Genomic DNA, 17,317 nt, shown 5'->3' on the forward strand with positions numbered 1-17,317 from the left:
GTAATGTATTAGAGACTGCAAGAGGCACTCCACTTGTTTAGCCTTGAGTACCCCTTTAATCAATTTCAAGTCAGTTATTAACTTGGATAAAAATTCATATCTAAAATAAATCAAATTAAATGAATCTTGTGTGAAATAGTTATTAGATATTGTCAAAAAGCATCTAATTGTATGTCATGCATGTAATTATGTCAATTAATTGGATTTTATCTTCAAGGATTTAATTTTTCTCTTCAAAAAAATTAAAAGCCATGTCAGATTAATCAACTTGAATAATAATTGATATTTTGTAGATAATTTCAAATATTTAATAGATTTAAATGAAGCATGGTCATTGGATAACTATTACAAATGATATAACACGAATAACAAGTTTCTATATAAAGTCATAGATTTTTTTTCTTGTTAAAATAATTATTAATCTTTACAAAGTCAGTACTGCTGCTATAATTTATCATATAATGGTCCAGTAATGCCAAAGGCATGACAATGAGAAAACCCCTCTTTGAATCACAATAAATGTACCCTATGTATGTTGCAACAAAGGCAATTCAACATGTTCAAGGAGGAATAAATATGTTTTTTTATACATTATAAAGGAAAATTAGAATGTTAAAATGAATGCAATAGAAATAGTTGATGGGTCATGTCATCAGCTCCATCATGTATATGTACCATAAAGGCCATGTCTCACAAAGAACCACAATGGATTCTAATCATGCTCAAATTCTATCCCTTAACCCACCCCAGAAAATTGTTATTTTAATAAATAGAGAAAAATCAAACTAGCATAACAATTAAAATTTCATCAAAATAGGATTTTAAAATAAGAAAGTTATGACATTTTAAAGTTTCACTTATTTTTCATAAAACAGTGATATGCACAACTCAGTGACATGCAAATGAGACAGTCGATGTCCCTTACTATTTCTTTTGTTGTTTTTTTGTCTCACCTGCATAGCAGAGTGAGACTATAGGCGCTGCTTTTCCGGTGGCGGCGGCGGCGTCAACATCAAATCTTAACCTGAGGTTAAGTTTTTGAAATGACATCATAACTTAGAAAGTATATGGACCTAGTTCATGAAACTTGGCCATAAGGTTAATCAAGTATTACTGAACATCCTATTAGAGTTTCATGTCACATACTCACATGACCAAGGTCAAAGGTCATTTAGGGTCAATGAACTTAGACCATGTTGGAGGAATCAACATCAAAATCTTAACCTGAGGTTAAGTTTTTGAAATGTCATCATAACTTAGAAAATATATGGACCTAGTTCATGAAACTTGGCCAAAAGGTTAATCAAGTATCACTGAACATCTTGCATGAGTTTTATGTCACATGACCAAGGTCAAAGGTCATTTAGGGTCAATGAACTTTGGCCAAATGGGGGAATCTGTTGAATTCCCATCATAACTTTGAAAGTTTATGGATCTGATTCATGAAACTTGGACATAATAGTAATCAGGCATCACTGAACATCCTGTGCGCATTTCAGGTCACATGACCAAGGTCAAAGGTCAATGAACTTTGGCCGAATTGGGTGTATCTCTTGAATTACCATCATAACTTTGAAAGTTTATGGATCTGATTCATGAAACTTGGACATAAGAGTAATCGAGTATCACTGAACATCCTGTGTGAGTTTCAGGTCACAAGATCAAGGTCAAAGGTCATGTAAGGTCAATGAACTTTGGCCATGTTGGGTTTTTTTGTTGAATAACCATCATATCTCTGTAAGTTTATTGGTCTAGTTCATAAAAAGTGGACATAAGAGTAACCATGTATCACTGAACATCTTGTGCAAGTTAGTTTTCAAAGTCAGCACTGCTGCTATATTGAACTGTGTGATGCAGGTGAGACGGCCAGAGGCATTCCACTTGTTTGTTTTAATTATACATTATTTCATTTTTTACAGATTTGAAAAATAAGGCGAACTTGACGGAACCATATAGTATTATACAATGCTAATTCCACATGTTCAGGGTGGAATTAATCGTTGTTTGCTCAATCGATGGTCAATAATTACAATTGAATTAAAAATCCATGATGATTAATTCCAGCATTATTACATGAAGTCTTGATGATGAGACTACTGCACATGCAAGAGTCAGAAACTTTCTGCAACATTGGAAGGCAGTGAGGAGATTAAGTTTAATTTTCCTAGATTAATCTGATGATACGTGGGCGTCAACTACTGATCCCCTGTCTCATTTCAGCCCTTACCCTCTGATTTGTGTTATAACAACCTTCTACAAGCAAACACTTATCACTCTATCTTTCAAATTGGTTTGCATGAAATCTCTGAAATCCCCTAGGGGGCTGTCATAGTGGGATAATTCATTTGAGGTGCCTCTTGATTCCCTTGGATATGAAGTTTTGAACATTACTTTGAAACATTACTCCTTCAGAACTGTACTACAGTGTTTTTCTTACCTCATAGTGTTACTTTTCAGTAAACTTTGCAAGAGAAATTTGTGTTTTAAACTTCTTGATTCTGCAATGGAATTTGAAAGAATTTAGTGCAGTTTTTTCATGGGAAGACCTGAACATTATTTGGAATGATGATGGTTAATGACTGAACATTACTTGTACACCAATTCAGAACTGCACACTGTCTTCTAAGCATCCTCGTACATGTAGTGTTGCTTTTGAGTAAACTGTGAAAGTGATATCTATGTTTCGAACTCAAACTTCTGAGTGCTGCAATGGAACTTTAAGGAATATAGTGGAGTTCTTTAAATTCCTAGAAAACCTGAATATATTTAATATGATGGTTCATGATGTGGCAGGCAGGAGCAAGTCTTTCAGTGGGAGATATGAGAGGCCGGAGAGGGTTCGGCTTCGTAGGGGCTTGAGCAATGTAAGTCACTGGTCAGTGGTCAGATTTGAGTTCAATAAGTGCAGGACTACAGTTATCAGCAATAACGATCACAATCAGAGAAACCTCTCCAAGTTTTAACTGAAATATTAGTGTTATGAAAGTATTGAATCGCAATTTTTATTTTTGCCATTACAGGAACACATGCCAATTCAGGGCAATTATATCTGAATTGCCTCTTGCATGGGCACTACCTTGTACTTCACTGAAATTCATATAATGTTCTTTTATTCTGAGTCATGTTGTTGGGTTTGTATATTGTTGTAATGTGCCTACAGATCTGCATACATTCCATCCACATGATTTCCCTATCTTTTTGTAGTTATTCAATCAGTTAGTGTTAGAATGATTTAACTTGTGCTAGTTGCGCATGAATTCATTACCAGTAATCATTATACCATCAAATGCATCATTTGATACCCATTTATAAATTTCTAGTTGATAAAAATATCTTTCAGTCCAAGGGCAGCTGCTCTAATATCACAGAATCGAAATCTTAAATATTTCGTTAAATTCTTTTAAAATATTTCATTTGATGGCTTTTAATCAAACCGCTAATATCTATTCTTTTGCTTTTATTATCAAAACCATTGTTGTTTGGGTGAACTTCTTTTTAAAGATGCATATGCTTCTGTACATTTATTATCATTAAAAATCATAGAGTTAAAAAAATTATAGTCATTGTATTTATTTCTTCAGTATTTCTCAAAATGATTAATTATTTCTCTGTTTGTAGGGCCCTCGAGAAGAAAACAGTAAACTTGCCCAGCCAGAGGAAATTCCATTACTCCTTGGTGAAAGGATAGAAGGCATTGGTAAGTTTTCAGAGACATTTTTTTTCATTCTTTCTATCTATTGTCCGTCATTGATTTTAATAACTCAAGCCCATTAACCACATGTTTTTTTTCATTTAAAACCAATCCCTGGAATCTTGGTTCTTTGAATAAAGTATAGTGTATTTTCTTTTATTATGATAAATTATTTGATCAATATTAGGCATGCACCTGACTTTCACATACAGCCTGTCCTTTCTTGCATTACCTTTGCAAAGACATGAAGCATTTTCTTTATGCCATTCAAGTGGTCACAGAATTTACTTTGACTCTATTTTTATTCTGCAGTGTCTTGACTTTCGCCTCAATAGATACATTTGACCCTGAATTTGAACACTTGACACAAAAAAGTAAGATTTTATGTGGGTGCCACTAAACTTTTAAGCTACTTTAACAAAATTTTGAGCCTTTTCCACTGCAACTCATTTCTTATCCTCCCAATAAATATGCAGACTTTTTTTGGTCCGTAATCTTTGCAAAACGTATGTAGAACATTTGCCCATGAAGGCAGCTATCGCCTCCATTTTTCCTCATTTGAAAAACTGAAATTGTTCTTTCTGTACAAACTATCTTTTAGCCAAGGATGTAACCTACCTGTGTCCCTTTACCGGCCCCATGCGTGGTACTCTGACTATCACCAACTACAAGCTTTACTTCAAGGGAGGAGATAGGGTAAGTTTAGTTACTTTACCTACTGAGTGAGCCAAGTAAGCTTCACTGGCAATTGGCTCAAAGGTACTGTTGATGGAGTCATACTATGGCACTCTTTTCACTAGCCCAGAGCCATAACAACTTTAATTTTTATCCAGTGCCTGCCGATTGTTTTTTGCAGAGAGCGGGAGAAAGTAAGATAAGAAATGCATATGAAATTCAATGTCCTTTGAAAGAAAAAAAAATCCTTAGAAATGTCACATGATGTTATTTTTCAAATCTTTAATGAAACGTGTGGGACTGCTGAAAAATTGGTAATACAATTAGTGAGTAGGATGTCTCAATTTCTTGCTTGAATTTATGGGTTCATAACATTATATTGTTGCTTTACATACATGTAATTATGTGTGCCACCATAATTGTTATGTTTTTCTTGCAACTAAATAGCCGTAATTACTCCACGAGTGTTGGAGCAAGGAGCATAGAATCATGTAGTTGTAAACCATATGCAAATATGGCACCATGTGCACTCACACAATGTTGATGAATTCGAGCAAGAAAATTTAGAAGTTTAGCCTCGGAATGTGATGTAGGGAAATCATGCATGTTTCCATTAACCAAAGTTTTCAAGCCAACCCGCTCTTGTTGATCCAGTGAAATAAATATGGAGTCAGATGAAGTTATTTTCATTAATTAGTCCAAGTTTTTATGTGGTAAACAGGTAAGTGTGATGTACAAAATGTAGCAAAATTAGTAACGGACCAAAAAGACAATTTAGGAAAGCAAGTACTGAACCAAATAGACTGTTTTCATTAGCCCAAGGTGCATACACTGTATATGCTTCAATAAAAGAGTACTCCAGGCTGAAAATAATATGATTTGAACAGATATAGAAAAATCAGACAAACAAAACACTGAAAATTTGATCAAAATTGGACAAGGAATAATAAAGTTATGGCATTTTAAAGATCTGCATTTTTCCGTTGAAACAGTTCTAGGCATGTCTTCATGAATATTCAATGAGCAAACTGATGATGTCATGTTTCCACTTGTCCTTTTGTATTTTATTACATTGAATTAGGTTTATTCATTCTTTCCTTCAAGAAAAAAATATATTGGAACAACTGATTAAGTGCATTATATTCATTGTTGCAACTTATTTCATTATAAGGGAGACATATCATTCACACATGTATGAAAAAATGAAGCAATTATGATATCATGTAATAACATAAGGCAAAAGAAAGAAAGAAAGTGGGGATGTGACATCATCAGTCCATCTAATAATGTGTATTCATGACGATGTGCATGTATTGTTTTCACAATATATTGCTAAACTTTAAAATTCAATAACTTTGCTATTTGTTATCCGATTTTGATTAAATTGTTAGCATTTTGCTCTGAATTTTACTCTATTTAGATAGAAATATTTTCAGCACGGAGCATCCTTTAACCTTTGTGTTGATGCATGAAATAGGTCTATTTGATATGGACTAGTCTACTGGTAAAGATGCATTCACACTTTGTCTTGATCCCCATGATCTCCTGCCATTAATACAAAGTTTGTCAGTTTAGATTGATGCACTAATTTAATGAGACAGTATACATGTACAACCATTACCATTCAGAAACAATGGGTGATTTCAAGTTCAGTCTTTGTTGACCTATTGGTGTTGTTTTACATGAGTATAACACCAAACATAAAATGAAGATGGTCCTGAATGGTCACTCACCAGTTTTTGAGATGTCAATAATGTGATCTGGATCAGTTTTACAAACTCAGAATAGATTTTGGAGCTAGGGGAAGCATCCAAATTCCAACGCTAACACCAAAACCAATGCCAACACCGGACTTGAAATCACCCAATGGCCTGTTTATGGGCAATTGTGCATATTAATATAAGCCCCAAGATGTGGTAATCGTTATAATTTGAGCGAAAAATGAAAAGTGTGATTTTACTTGCGGTCAAGAATCATAGTTACCATGGAAACTGGATGACCCATCACCAGCCTCGGGATGGAGCGCCTGCCCAAGGACTTCCATCTTCCAGTTACTCTCGCACCAGCGTACGGATTCATCGTAGGTCGGTGAGGGGGAAGCACCCTCGTAATGACCAGCAAGTTGAAAAACTCTCCTCGCTCTTCACTATACCAGAGACTCCACCCCCAACGATGACGACACAGGTCTAACTTTTTATCAAGTTGAAAATGGATTCTGCCCTTTCTTACTGCCTGAAAATTGCTTCTAATGTTCAAATCTTGCTTCCATTTAATCAAAATTTAACAAGTCGACCATGCTTATTTCTTATATAGCAGCAAAGAAGCAATGAAGAAATCAACAATTTATTGAGGGTAGGATGAATTTGGAAAGTATAATTCTCCCATGCAAAAGTCACCGCAACTAGTATTAGATGCATAATTTTTATTCACCAAATCTGATTATCTTCTTAAAAGGTGAAGTCTTCTCCCCAACAATCTTGAATATTGATTCTAAATTTTGTGAAAAAACTGAAACAAAACAGTGTGCCCCCAAAGAAATCAAGGATTATGAAATTTGTGTTTTATAATTACTTTATTGACAGTATTTTTAAAAATGGACAAATTTTCACATGAAGATGCTCCAATTTTCACTTGATGTATTAACCCTTTGTATTAAAGTGAGTAAATACACATTTGATGGGCAGTATCTGAATTCCTTTTTAAGAGAAAATAAAATTTCTGGAAAGTTTATTTTTTATCCATCAATGCAAAGCCATCCATGCAAATGCTTGATACATACATGTGTTTACGATTGCCTATCAGAAAGCTATTTATAAACAAAGATAATGCCTATTTCATTTTGCCCATTTCATGCCTGAGAAATGGTTTGATTAGCGGAACAAAATGCTATTATAATTTTTCATTTTTGCAGAGGTCTTAACCAGATCTGCTGAATGCATGAGATACTAAAACTCAGTTTTATTTTATGTCATCCACTCCTTATTCAGTATAGGGAATACAGTATACATGAATGTTGTAATAGACTGGAAGTACATGTAAACGTGACCAAATCTAAGGGGTTTTAAAGGTGTACTCCATGCTGAAAAGAATTGCATATCAGGGTAAACAGAACAATATTCACAGAGCAAAATGCTGAAAATTCCATCAAAATCTGAACAAATAACAAAGTTATTGAATTCTAACGTTTAGGAATATATTGTGAAAACAGTTGTATGTATAGTCATCATGAATATTCATTAAATTGGCTGATGATGTCAAGTCCCCACTTTCCCTTAAGTTATTACATGAAATTAATACCCCTTTCATAAACCCAATTATGCGGCTAATAGCAGCATAATTTGGTCGTAAAATTGGAGGACCAGATTTATCCGCATTATTTTGATGCTGCTATTATCCACATAATAGCAGCATCGGGACAAGATTTTGAGTTTGTGAACGCATTTCCAAATAATTGCCATGGTGCGGTCACAAGGTCACCCTTTTCCAACACAACCGCATCGGAGGGGGCGTGTCCAGTTGCCATGACGATTATCCACCTTTTTCAGGATGGGCGCTCGTAAAAATAATGCGGCTTATTTTCGGAGTTTGTGAACGCAATTTTTATCGAATTATCCGCATTACTCTAAGGCGGCTAATTGAAGGATGGGTTTATGAAAAGGGTGTAAGAATATTTCATGTTTTGATTCATGTGGGCTTGGTTTATCTCCCTCATAATAAAATAAGTTGCAGCAATAAATATGTAATGCATTTATCAGTTGTCAATCATTTATTTAATTCTTGGAGGACAACATTTGCATAAACATAATCTTATATATAATAAAAAGAAAAGAAAAATTAGGGATATGATATCATCAGTTTTCCCATTGAATATTCATGAAGACATGCATTGAACTGTTTCCGCGAAATAAAGAAAATCCTTAAAAAATGGCATAACTTTTTTATTCCTTGGCCAATTTTGAACAATTATTCAGTTTAACTGTTAAGCTATTGCACAAAGCCATTTATAGGTTGAGTGCAATAGATTGAAAACTGTCTCAATGAGCATAGATCATTTTGTTTTGTTTTATACAAAGACTCTTCAAGATCCAATTATCTGATGAAAAGGAAAAAAATGAAATGATATAGAAAATAATAAGTCAGTGTCCCACAACTCTTTTTTCTAATCCTTATTCTGTCTATCCTTGGGATTCTCCCCCCCCCATCAGGCTCCATGTATGGGTTAGCTGGACTTATTGCGCATGTACCGATATTCAGTCCAGTTAAATGCACCTTTTACTGCATATCCACCACAATATCTTTTGACAGCACACACATTTATATAGCACAAACATACAAACTGCAACCCCACCCACAAGCACCCACGCCCACATCGAGAGAGAGAGAGAGTGCAAAGGGAATTAAAAATTGCATGTTTGCTGATCTGGCCATGCAATTGAAAATACAAAATGCATGCATCATAAAATAGGTCAAATTATTGAAAACCTTTCAACCAATCAACTGACTAGTATCCTTTTGTATTAAAGAGAAAAGAAAATGGAGTGAAAATGTAGTTCTTTTTGTCTTCCTTTCAATTTATCGTTTGTATTACAAATATGTCACATATGTAGTGTAAATATGTTATTTTAGCTGTGTGACTTATGGTTATAGAGTACATAAAAAGTATTACAATGTAGCAGAGTTGGTATATATTGTACAACTTTTACAAATTTAGTTTTTTTTTAAATTCATGAAGTTCCATGAACAAAATTTTTTGTTTGGATAATTATGCAGATTGTACTATGTTCACGACATGACTGCATAATTTGTTGTGTCGGTGCAAGAGCACTCTCAACACCACTCTGTCGCCCATTGCATGTGCACAAAAATGCCCTTGGCAGCGTGCATATAGCGTGTAAGGGCGTTTATGCACTGACAGGTGTGCGAAAATGTTTTGCCAAGGGCGTTATTGCACCGACACAACCAATTGGTGTCATAGTCTGGTTATTATTGGAGTTACATATAAAATATGTTGTATATTTGATTAAATGTATCTATTCAAAGCTGAAAATAGGGAAGTGCTTTTAAGTTTTAACCTTTATATAATTTTTCATTGTGCCCTCTGTCAGTAATCTTGTTTTTCTTTAGGCCCTTCAAGATTTAAACGTATGAAATTTTCTTTTTATTCTACTTGTACATCGGATGTCTGAGAAGTGGTTAAATTATGAAAAAGAAAGCAATCTACATTTTTTGCTTTGAAAAGCATTACAGCAATAAAAATTGTTTTTCATTTTGATTTTCTTTTTATTATTTTTTACATTTCTATGATTATTTTACTAATTGCTAACCTGCTATATAGCTGAGGGGGGGGGGTGTATGTGTGAAAGAAACAGAGAGAGGGAGAGAAGAGAGGGAGAGAGAATGAGTGAGCGGATGGAGGGAGGGGATAGAGAGTGGAGAGAAGTTATATGATCAATTGTTTTGAAGAATATTAATTTGCTATTTTTTTTTAATTTTGATTTTGCCAATTAAATAAGGAAAGTGAGATCAATAATTGTCATTGTCCATTTTAGTGTTCACTTCGGAGGTTTCACAGTTTGTAAACTAAGTATTAACTTGAAGCTTTCATTAACACTCTAAAACTAAAAAGTTACATTTTCTTTGCAAGTTTTGTATAAAAAAGTAATACATTATGAATATTACAGTAAGTATATTTTTTGAAATGTTAGCTTGGTCTAGCGAATTTAATGGTGGATGGCATTTTATTATTTGAAAATGTTTGAAAGATTTTCATGTTCATTGATATCCGATTTTCTCAACTACATGTAGTAATTGAATATTGTACCTGCCCCACGTGATGTTGCTCATAATAAACATTGATGAATTGTCATGTGACTTCAATATTTAAAAAATGAGAATTAAAATTTTTAAAAATCTTTAAAAAAAAAATGTATGGGTGAGATCTGGAATTTGCTATTATTATATACTTCCTCCATAATACATGTACATGTCTGTGTTAATAGTTGCAAACTCTTGAGTAAAATATTCTGTTAAAGGACAAGTCCACCCCACCAAAAAGTTGATTTGAATAAATAAAAAAAGAATAATCCAACAAACACTGAAAATTTAATCAAAATCTGATGTAAAATAGTAATGACATTTTAAAGTTTTGCTTAATTTCACAAAACAGTTTGATATTCACATGCTGGTCGGTATGCAAATGAGGGGACCGATGACATCACTCATTCACTATTTCTTTTCTATTACATACTTTGTATATGAAATGTGAAATATTCTAATTTTCTCCACGTTTTCCTGTGAGACAAAGTTTTATTCCTCCCTGAAGTTTGCCTGAACATGTGGTATTGCCATTGTTTTAACATTTTATGGTTCAGTCAAGTTGGTCCTTATCAATCTGTAAAAAAATGAAATGTTGTATAATTCAAACAGTAAAAAACAAAAGAAATAGTGAGTGTTATCATCGACTCTCTCATTTGCATGTCACTGAGTTGTGCATATAACTGTTTTTTATATAAAGCGAAACTTTCAATTGTCATAACTTTCAATCTTGATGAAACTTTCAGCGTTATGCTTGTTTGATTTTTCTCTATTGATTAAAATCAACATTTTTCTGGGGTGGACTTGACCTTTAAGATTCACAGGTTTTTTAATTTTGTGGTAAAAGAAGTAACTTTTATCCCAGATATCATTTTTCCATTCCAAAATTCAAAACATTTTTGATTTTCATCTGAATGTAGATCTCCAAGTACATGTTCATGCTGAAATAAAATTGGGAGTTGTGCTTGTCTGCTATTAAATACGTGGAGAATAGATATAACTGCAGCATTGATGTTTCATATTTTTTTCACTATGATTATATTTGTTTTTGTTTATTATAGGAGCCACCATTTATTCTTGATGTTCCTCTTGGTGCTGTTTATAGAGTAGAAAAGGTTGGTGGTTCCACTAGCAGGGGAGAAAACTCATATGGTCTCGAAGTCTTCTGCAAGGTAAGTTGTGAATAATTCAGTCCAAAATGTATAGAATCTTTGGTTTTTGTTCCTCTTTTTTTCCAATGTGATTTCAAACTAGGGAGGCTTCAGGTATACATGTACGTATGCCTTGGAACAAAAAGTGATTTTAGTTTACTTTGGGCCTTTTCACACGTGAATCTTGAATCATGCATGATGCACATCGTCTTTAGAATCATCGGACCTTTCACACAGAAAATTTGTACCATAATTTGAGTGAAACTTAACTAGAATTCAATTCTGGAGTAGAATTTGAATTCATGATTGTGATTATCGTTTGTGATTCGTGTTTGGTTTCACACATGCTAAAAATTTGTCATTAGCCTTATTTTTCACTGGAATCATTCAAATTACAATTTTGATTACCATGTGAAAGGGCGGTATGTCATAGCAGTGTAACTGACTTGTTGTATAATCCATTGAAAGTACTTGAGTTCTTCTTTGGAATCGCCCAGTTTCCCTGGTTATAATGTTCTGAAGTCAATTTCGTTTTTGGACTTCCCAATTTAAGTTACATGTAAACATCAGGGGGATAATAACATGCAGACCAATCAAATTGATTTGCAATTCATTAAAATTTCAAGACAAAATAATGTACCAAATTCAAACAAAATAACGAGATCGCAAACAAGATAATTTACAAATTTATGAAATGATTCATCATGTTTCATGACAAAAAAATAATAATGACATGAAATAACATACATTGTAAGCCATGACACCAATATAACTTTATGATTACATAGTTTCATGATGATGTCCTTTCATAGTGATGTCACATACAAAAAAATAATTTTCCTGTCATAATTTTATGTAATAATATTTATGTATTAGGTAATTCTGTAATTCACAAGTCTATTTTTTTTGCAGTATATGTATTTCTTTTCCTTTATTGTAAAGCACGTAGAGAAACTTTCAGTTAGTATGCGCTATATAAGAGAAGTATTATTATTATAGCTTGTTCAATATGGTAAGCACTATATTTTTATGGAGTATTTAATGGATGATCATACATGTATATTGCTTTGAATGCTATAGATATTGGCATTCACTGTATTAAAAAACAATATTATGTGTCACACTGACAGTGACACACGCAAAGCCACCCAATATCAAATATGATGATAGTATGTCTAAAAAAGCATCAGTATAAACCCTCATATCTATAATGTATTTAAAATTTACTTTATTTATCGAAAGAGAAGGTGACTGACTCCCTATTTAATTGACTGTACTTAAAAGTTTTCATGTCCCTCCAACTAGCAATATTTTGCTACTGAGTAATCACTCATTGATGATTCAAGACCTTAGGATTGAAAATGTACCTTGTGATTTAAATGAACAGTGTGCAATTTACATTTGTTGTATTGTGAATTGATTATTGTGCATTCCAATCATATCAAGGAAGTACCTTGTAAAATGAATTATCAATGATTGTATTGAAGACTGAAAGCTCCATACAACTTTGTAATTTCCTTAAGTGATCATATTTCCAAGCACATCTCTTCCTAAAAGTTTCAGTAGCATTTCAATATTCTAATCATGAATTAATATTATTTCAATATCTTATTTTGAATATAGAAACTTGAAGAATTGAAAACTAACTATGTTTGACAGATATTTGTCAAAGATGCATCAATATTTTTTGTTTATTTTCTGCTCTTTAAAGACAAACTTATCGTCAGTGTAAACCTCCCTTTAATATTTTGTTATGGGTGTTCCTTTCCTCAAACAATAGTAGTGAGGAATCCCAATACTGGGATCAGGGATCCAGTTTGCATTCATTACATGTTGCTATGTCTGGTAATCCTCTGTCAACCTTTGTTTAAAAAAGTATCCATAACACTTTGAATTCATATAGGCAACAAGTATATAATACAGATGGGGGAAAGGAATGCTTCATTCAAGATTCTCATAAAAAAACATGATAGTCTACATGCATACTGTATGGTAGTAGGATAGTAAGAATGTGATCTCCATTCTCTACATGGCATTTCCTTCACAACAATATCATGAATGGTATGCAATTCACACTACACAAAACACATACATTTGTATAAAGGACAAGTCCACTCCAACAAAAACTTGATTTGAATAAAAAGAGAAAAATTCAACAAGCATAACACTGAAAATTTCATCAAAAATCGGATGTAAAATAAGAAAGTTACGGCATTTAAAGTTTCGCTTCATTTCACAAAACAGTTATATGCACATCTCGGTTGGTATGCAAATGAGGGAACTGATGACATCACACACTCACTATTTCTTTTGTATTTTATAACATGAAATATGAAATATTTTTATTTTCTCATCATTGTCATGTGAAATAAAGTTTCATTCCTCGCTGAACACGTGGAATTCCATTATTTTAACATTTTGTGCTTCAGGCAAGGAGTTTCTAATCGTGAAATTCATAAAAATTGAAATATTGTATAATTCAAACAATAAAAAGCAAAAGAAATAGTGAATGAGTGACATCAACGACTCTCTCATTTGGATGTAACTGGCTCGTTCATGTACTATAACTATGTTGTTAAAAATAAGCGAAACTTTGAAATGTCATAGTCGTATTTTTTAACATCCGATTTTGATGAAATTTTCAGCATTGTGCTTGTCACATTTTTCTCTATTGATTCAAATCAACATTTTTCTGAGGTGGACTTGACCTTTAAAGAGTAGGGGAAGGCAGGGTAAGTTGAGCATAGGGGCAAGTTGAGCCACCACCCCCGGGCCAATAATGAATGAGTCAGACATTATGGTGGTGTTATGTACATGTATTGATGACCCATTACATAACCCTTAACCCCACCACATTGTTTTCAACTTTGAAACAAAAAGTACTTTTAGGAAAAATACAAATTTCAGCCAAAAAAGTAATAGATCATTGCTTTTTACACACACACATCTTTAAATATAATAAAGAAATAAGAACAATATCGTTAATACAGGTATAGATTCTCATTCTTGTCATGGTCTTTAACAAGATGGATTCATACAAAATGTGTGAATGTGAAAATATTGCATGAAGTTCGGAATGGTGTAAGTTGAGCCAAGCAACGTGGGGCAAGTTGAGCCATGGTTATTCTTATGGTAATATATAATAAGAAAACCAAACAAGCCATAAAAAGCCATTAATATGCAGGCAGAAAGGAGCAAATTCACATGACAGTTCTTTTACTTATAGAGGATGTTAGTATTTACAGGACATTAGCAAGTGAAAAGACTTTAAATGAAAAAATGACATGCTGGTTTTTCCCGCATAGATTTTGTACTTAGTTTTTGTTTTTGTGGCACAGCTTACTCCAGAGGGGGGCACAACTTACCCCATGTATGGGGCAAGTTGACTTTCAGTGTTGGGGTAGAAAGTTATACATGTATATAGGTGAAAAATATTTCACAAGAATCAAATTTAAATGCAAGGTACTTCTACAATTTTATTGGTCATATCAATTCTAACATGCAAAATGCAAAAAGTGTCACAACTTACCCTGCCTTCCCCTACTGTACACATACATGTATACACATACTTGCACAACAGGTTCTTAATGACTGCTAAATTATGTGGAATAATGTGAAGTCACATAATGGTTGCTATTAATATGATTTATTGACAGGATATGAGAAACCTGAGGTTTGCTCACAAGCAAGAGAATCATTCCAGAAGACTGGTTTATGAGAAAGTACAAACCTATGCATTTCCAGTATCAAATAAATTGGTAAGTGGTTGAAATTCACTTTTGTTTTACAGTGTGGTTTGTTTGTAACTTGCACTGGCATCACACTTATTGTTCAGGGGGTGGGGATGGGAAGGAAGGATAGATATCCCCCCTGAACACTAGTTGTGACGCAAGGATTACGCCAGTGGTAACTTGTTACACATGACAGCTTTCATTTTCTGAGATAAGTTAAAACAGATCATATAGATTGATTATAATCCAAAGTCTGGGGGGTGTTTCACAAAGATTTAAGTATGATTTAAATCGCACTTAAATGGCGACGCGTACATGATATGCAACGCGCGATCTTATTGATAGATACGCATTAGTGTGCGTCCTCATGACACAATCTGACCAATGCGGTCAAGCCTTTCATACTTTACACAACTCAGTATTTAAGTGCAACTCTAAGTCATACTTAAATCTTTGTGAAACACCCCCCTGATGTTATAAAGCATGTGTAAAGCATGTTGTAAGGAAAAGGTCAGATTAGATCCTAATCCTTGAAGTTTGTTCCATTTCTTTGATAAGGTTTGTATCCACAAGTAGATAAAAAATGTCTGCTCTCCAGTAAATGATATCATGCTGAATAATGACAAGGACAATCAAAAAGACCAGACTCGGGTTAATTATCTTTATTTCTTTATATCATGAGATAACATAAGTGAAAAATTGAGAATAACAGAATTATATAGAATTTAAAAATTGGAAATTTAATTTATCTGTGAATGATCTATAAATGTTCAACACAGTAAAAATGATTTGCTATTATTTTGATGCGACCATATTCAATTACGATTTTTTAATCAATTCTACTGATTATTTTGTTCTACTCTCTATTTTATTTCTGCATCTTTTTTTTCACTCTGTTGACCACTGCTCTTCTCTCTACATCGGTCCCCTATTCTCTCATATTATCTCTTTACTGTATTCTTTCTTTTATCCCCCTATATTGTCAACTCCCCTTCTTTGTACACCCCTCCCCCTCCTTCCTTTCTTGCTTCATCTTTTTATTTTCTCCCTTCTCTATTTCTTCTATCCCCCCATTTTATCTACCGCCCTTCTCTGTTACCCTTCATTCCTTCTTTGTCTTCTGTATTCTTTCTCTCTTTGTCTGCCTATCTCTCTCTCCAGCCCTTCTTTGCCTTTGAATACAAGGAGTATTACAATGAGGATGGATGGGCAGTATATGACCCAGTGGCTGAGTACAAGAGACAGGTGAGCAATAATTATAATTATTTTTGTTAATACAATGTTAAAGAATATATTGTTGTTATTTGTAATTAGCAGGTAACTAGATCAAGGTTCCACTCTATGGATGGAGCTGCCCGACAAGACAAATTATTGCCCAGCTCTTGGGCTAAAATTGGATGCGCCACCCGGCACAAATCTGAAAATAGAACTAAAATTTGAATTTATACCAATTGGACCATATTTAAAGCTTATCGCAAAGTCATATTTTAGGCAGAATGCACACTCTGCATGCCTTATTTTGTCAAAGACACTATCGATCTGAAGAAAAATTATTTTGTATCCACTTTTAATGAGGGGGAGATTAGTGAAAATAACCAGTAAGTCAATAAACCATTTCTTGAAAAAGAAAATAATGTGAGATATCAATTGTTAGAATATATGGAACCTTAAGATTTTGCAGATTTTGCAGTGCAAAATGCCATACATATGTATGATACTGATTCAGTCAGTTTGTTTTCTAGGAAATTCGGAAGGCTGTCATTTTCAAATTTGGCACATTTCATATTTACTTGATTGAATTTCCTTTCATCATTGCTTTATCTGAATACTGGTCTTGTTTTTCTGCGCAAGCCAAATACCCTGGGTTTTGACACCATCAACATGATTTATGACACATATTTTATAACATACATGTTTGAAAAGTTTGCTTTTAAAGTAAAACTGAAAGTTGACCATGGTAGCTACATGTATTTGAAAGATGGCTTGCATACTAATGAATCATGTGTATGACAAATCTTTTATGGCTGTATTAAAAAGATAATCCTGTTTTGAAATAAAAGTAAATGCTGGTTTAATACCTCAATTCTTTGTGAAAGAAACTTAGTATTGACATAGGCCTACATCGTGTATTGGCATATCAATTTGAAAATGAGATTCAATGCAGGTAATGGTTACCATATATTCTTGCTTGATTATAGCTTTTTAAGATTCAATTTAATTCCAGTCAGGTGATGAGATTGTGGAAGGAACTGTTG

At 33.5% G+C, this 17,317-nt stretch overlaps 1 protein-coding gene across 1 annotated transcript in view; it reads left to right on the plus strand.

The window, feature by feature from the left end:
- LOC121423792 (myotubularin-related protein 2-like) overlaps positions 1-17,317 on the plus strand; it is a 36,385-nt gene that overhangs the window by 5,002 nt on the left and 14,066 nt on the right. Inside the window, exons 2-6 of the mRNA XM_041619319.1 lie at positions 3,619-3,697; positions 4,293-4,387; positions 11,242-11,352; positions 14,988-15,089; positions 16,224-16,307. Of these exons, the coding sequence (XP_041475253.1) occupies positions 3,619-3,697; positions 4,293-4,387; positions 11,242-11,352; positions 14,988-15,089; positions 16,224-16,307 (471 nt within the window). The remainder of the gene's footprint in view (positions 1-3,618; positions 3,698-4,292; positions 4,388-11,241; positions 11,353-14,987; positions 15,090-16,223; positions 16,308-17,317) is intronic.

Source organism: Lytechinus variegatus, chromosome 1, assembly GCF_018143015.1.
Source record: "Lytechinus variegatus isolate NC3 chromosome 1, Lvar_3.0, whole genome shotgun sequence".
NCBI classification, from domain to species: domain Eukaryota; kingdom Metazoa; phylum Echinodermata; class Echinoidea; order Temnopleuroida; family Toxopneustidae; genus Lytechinus; species Lytechinus variegatus.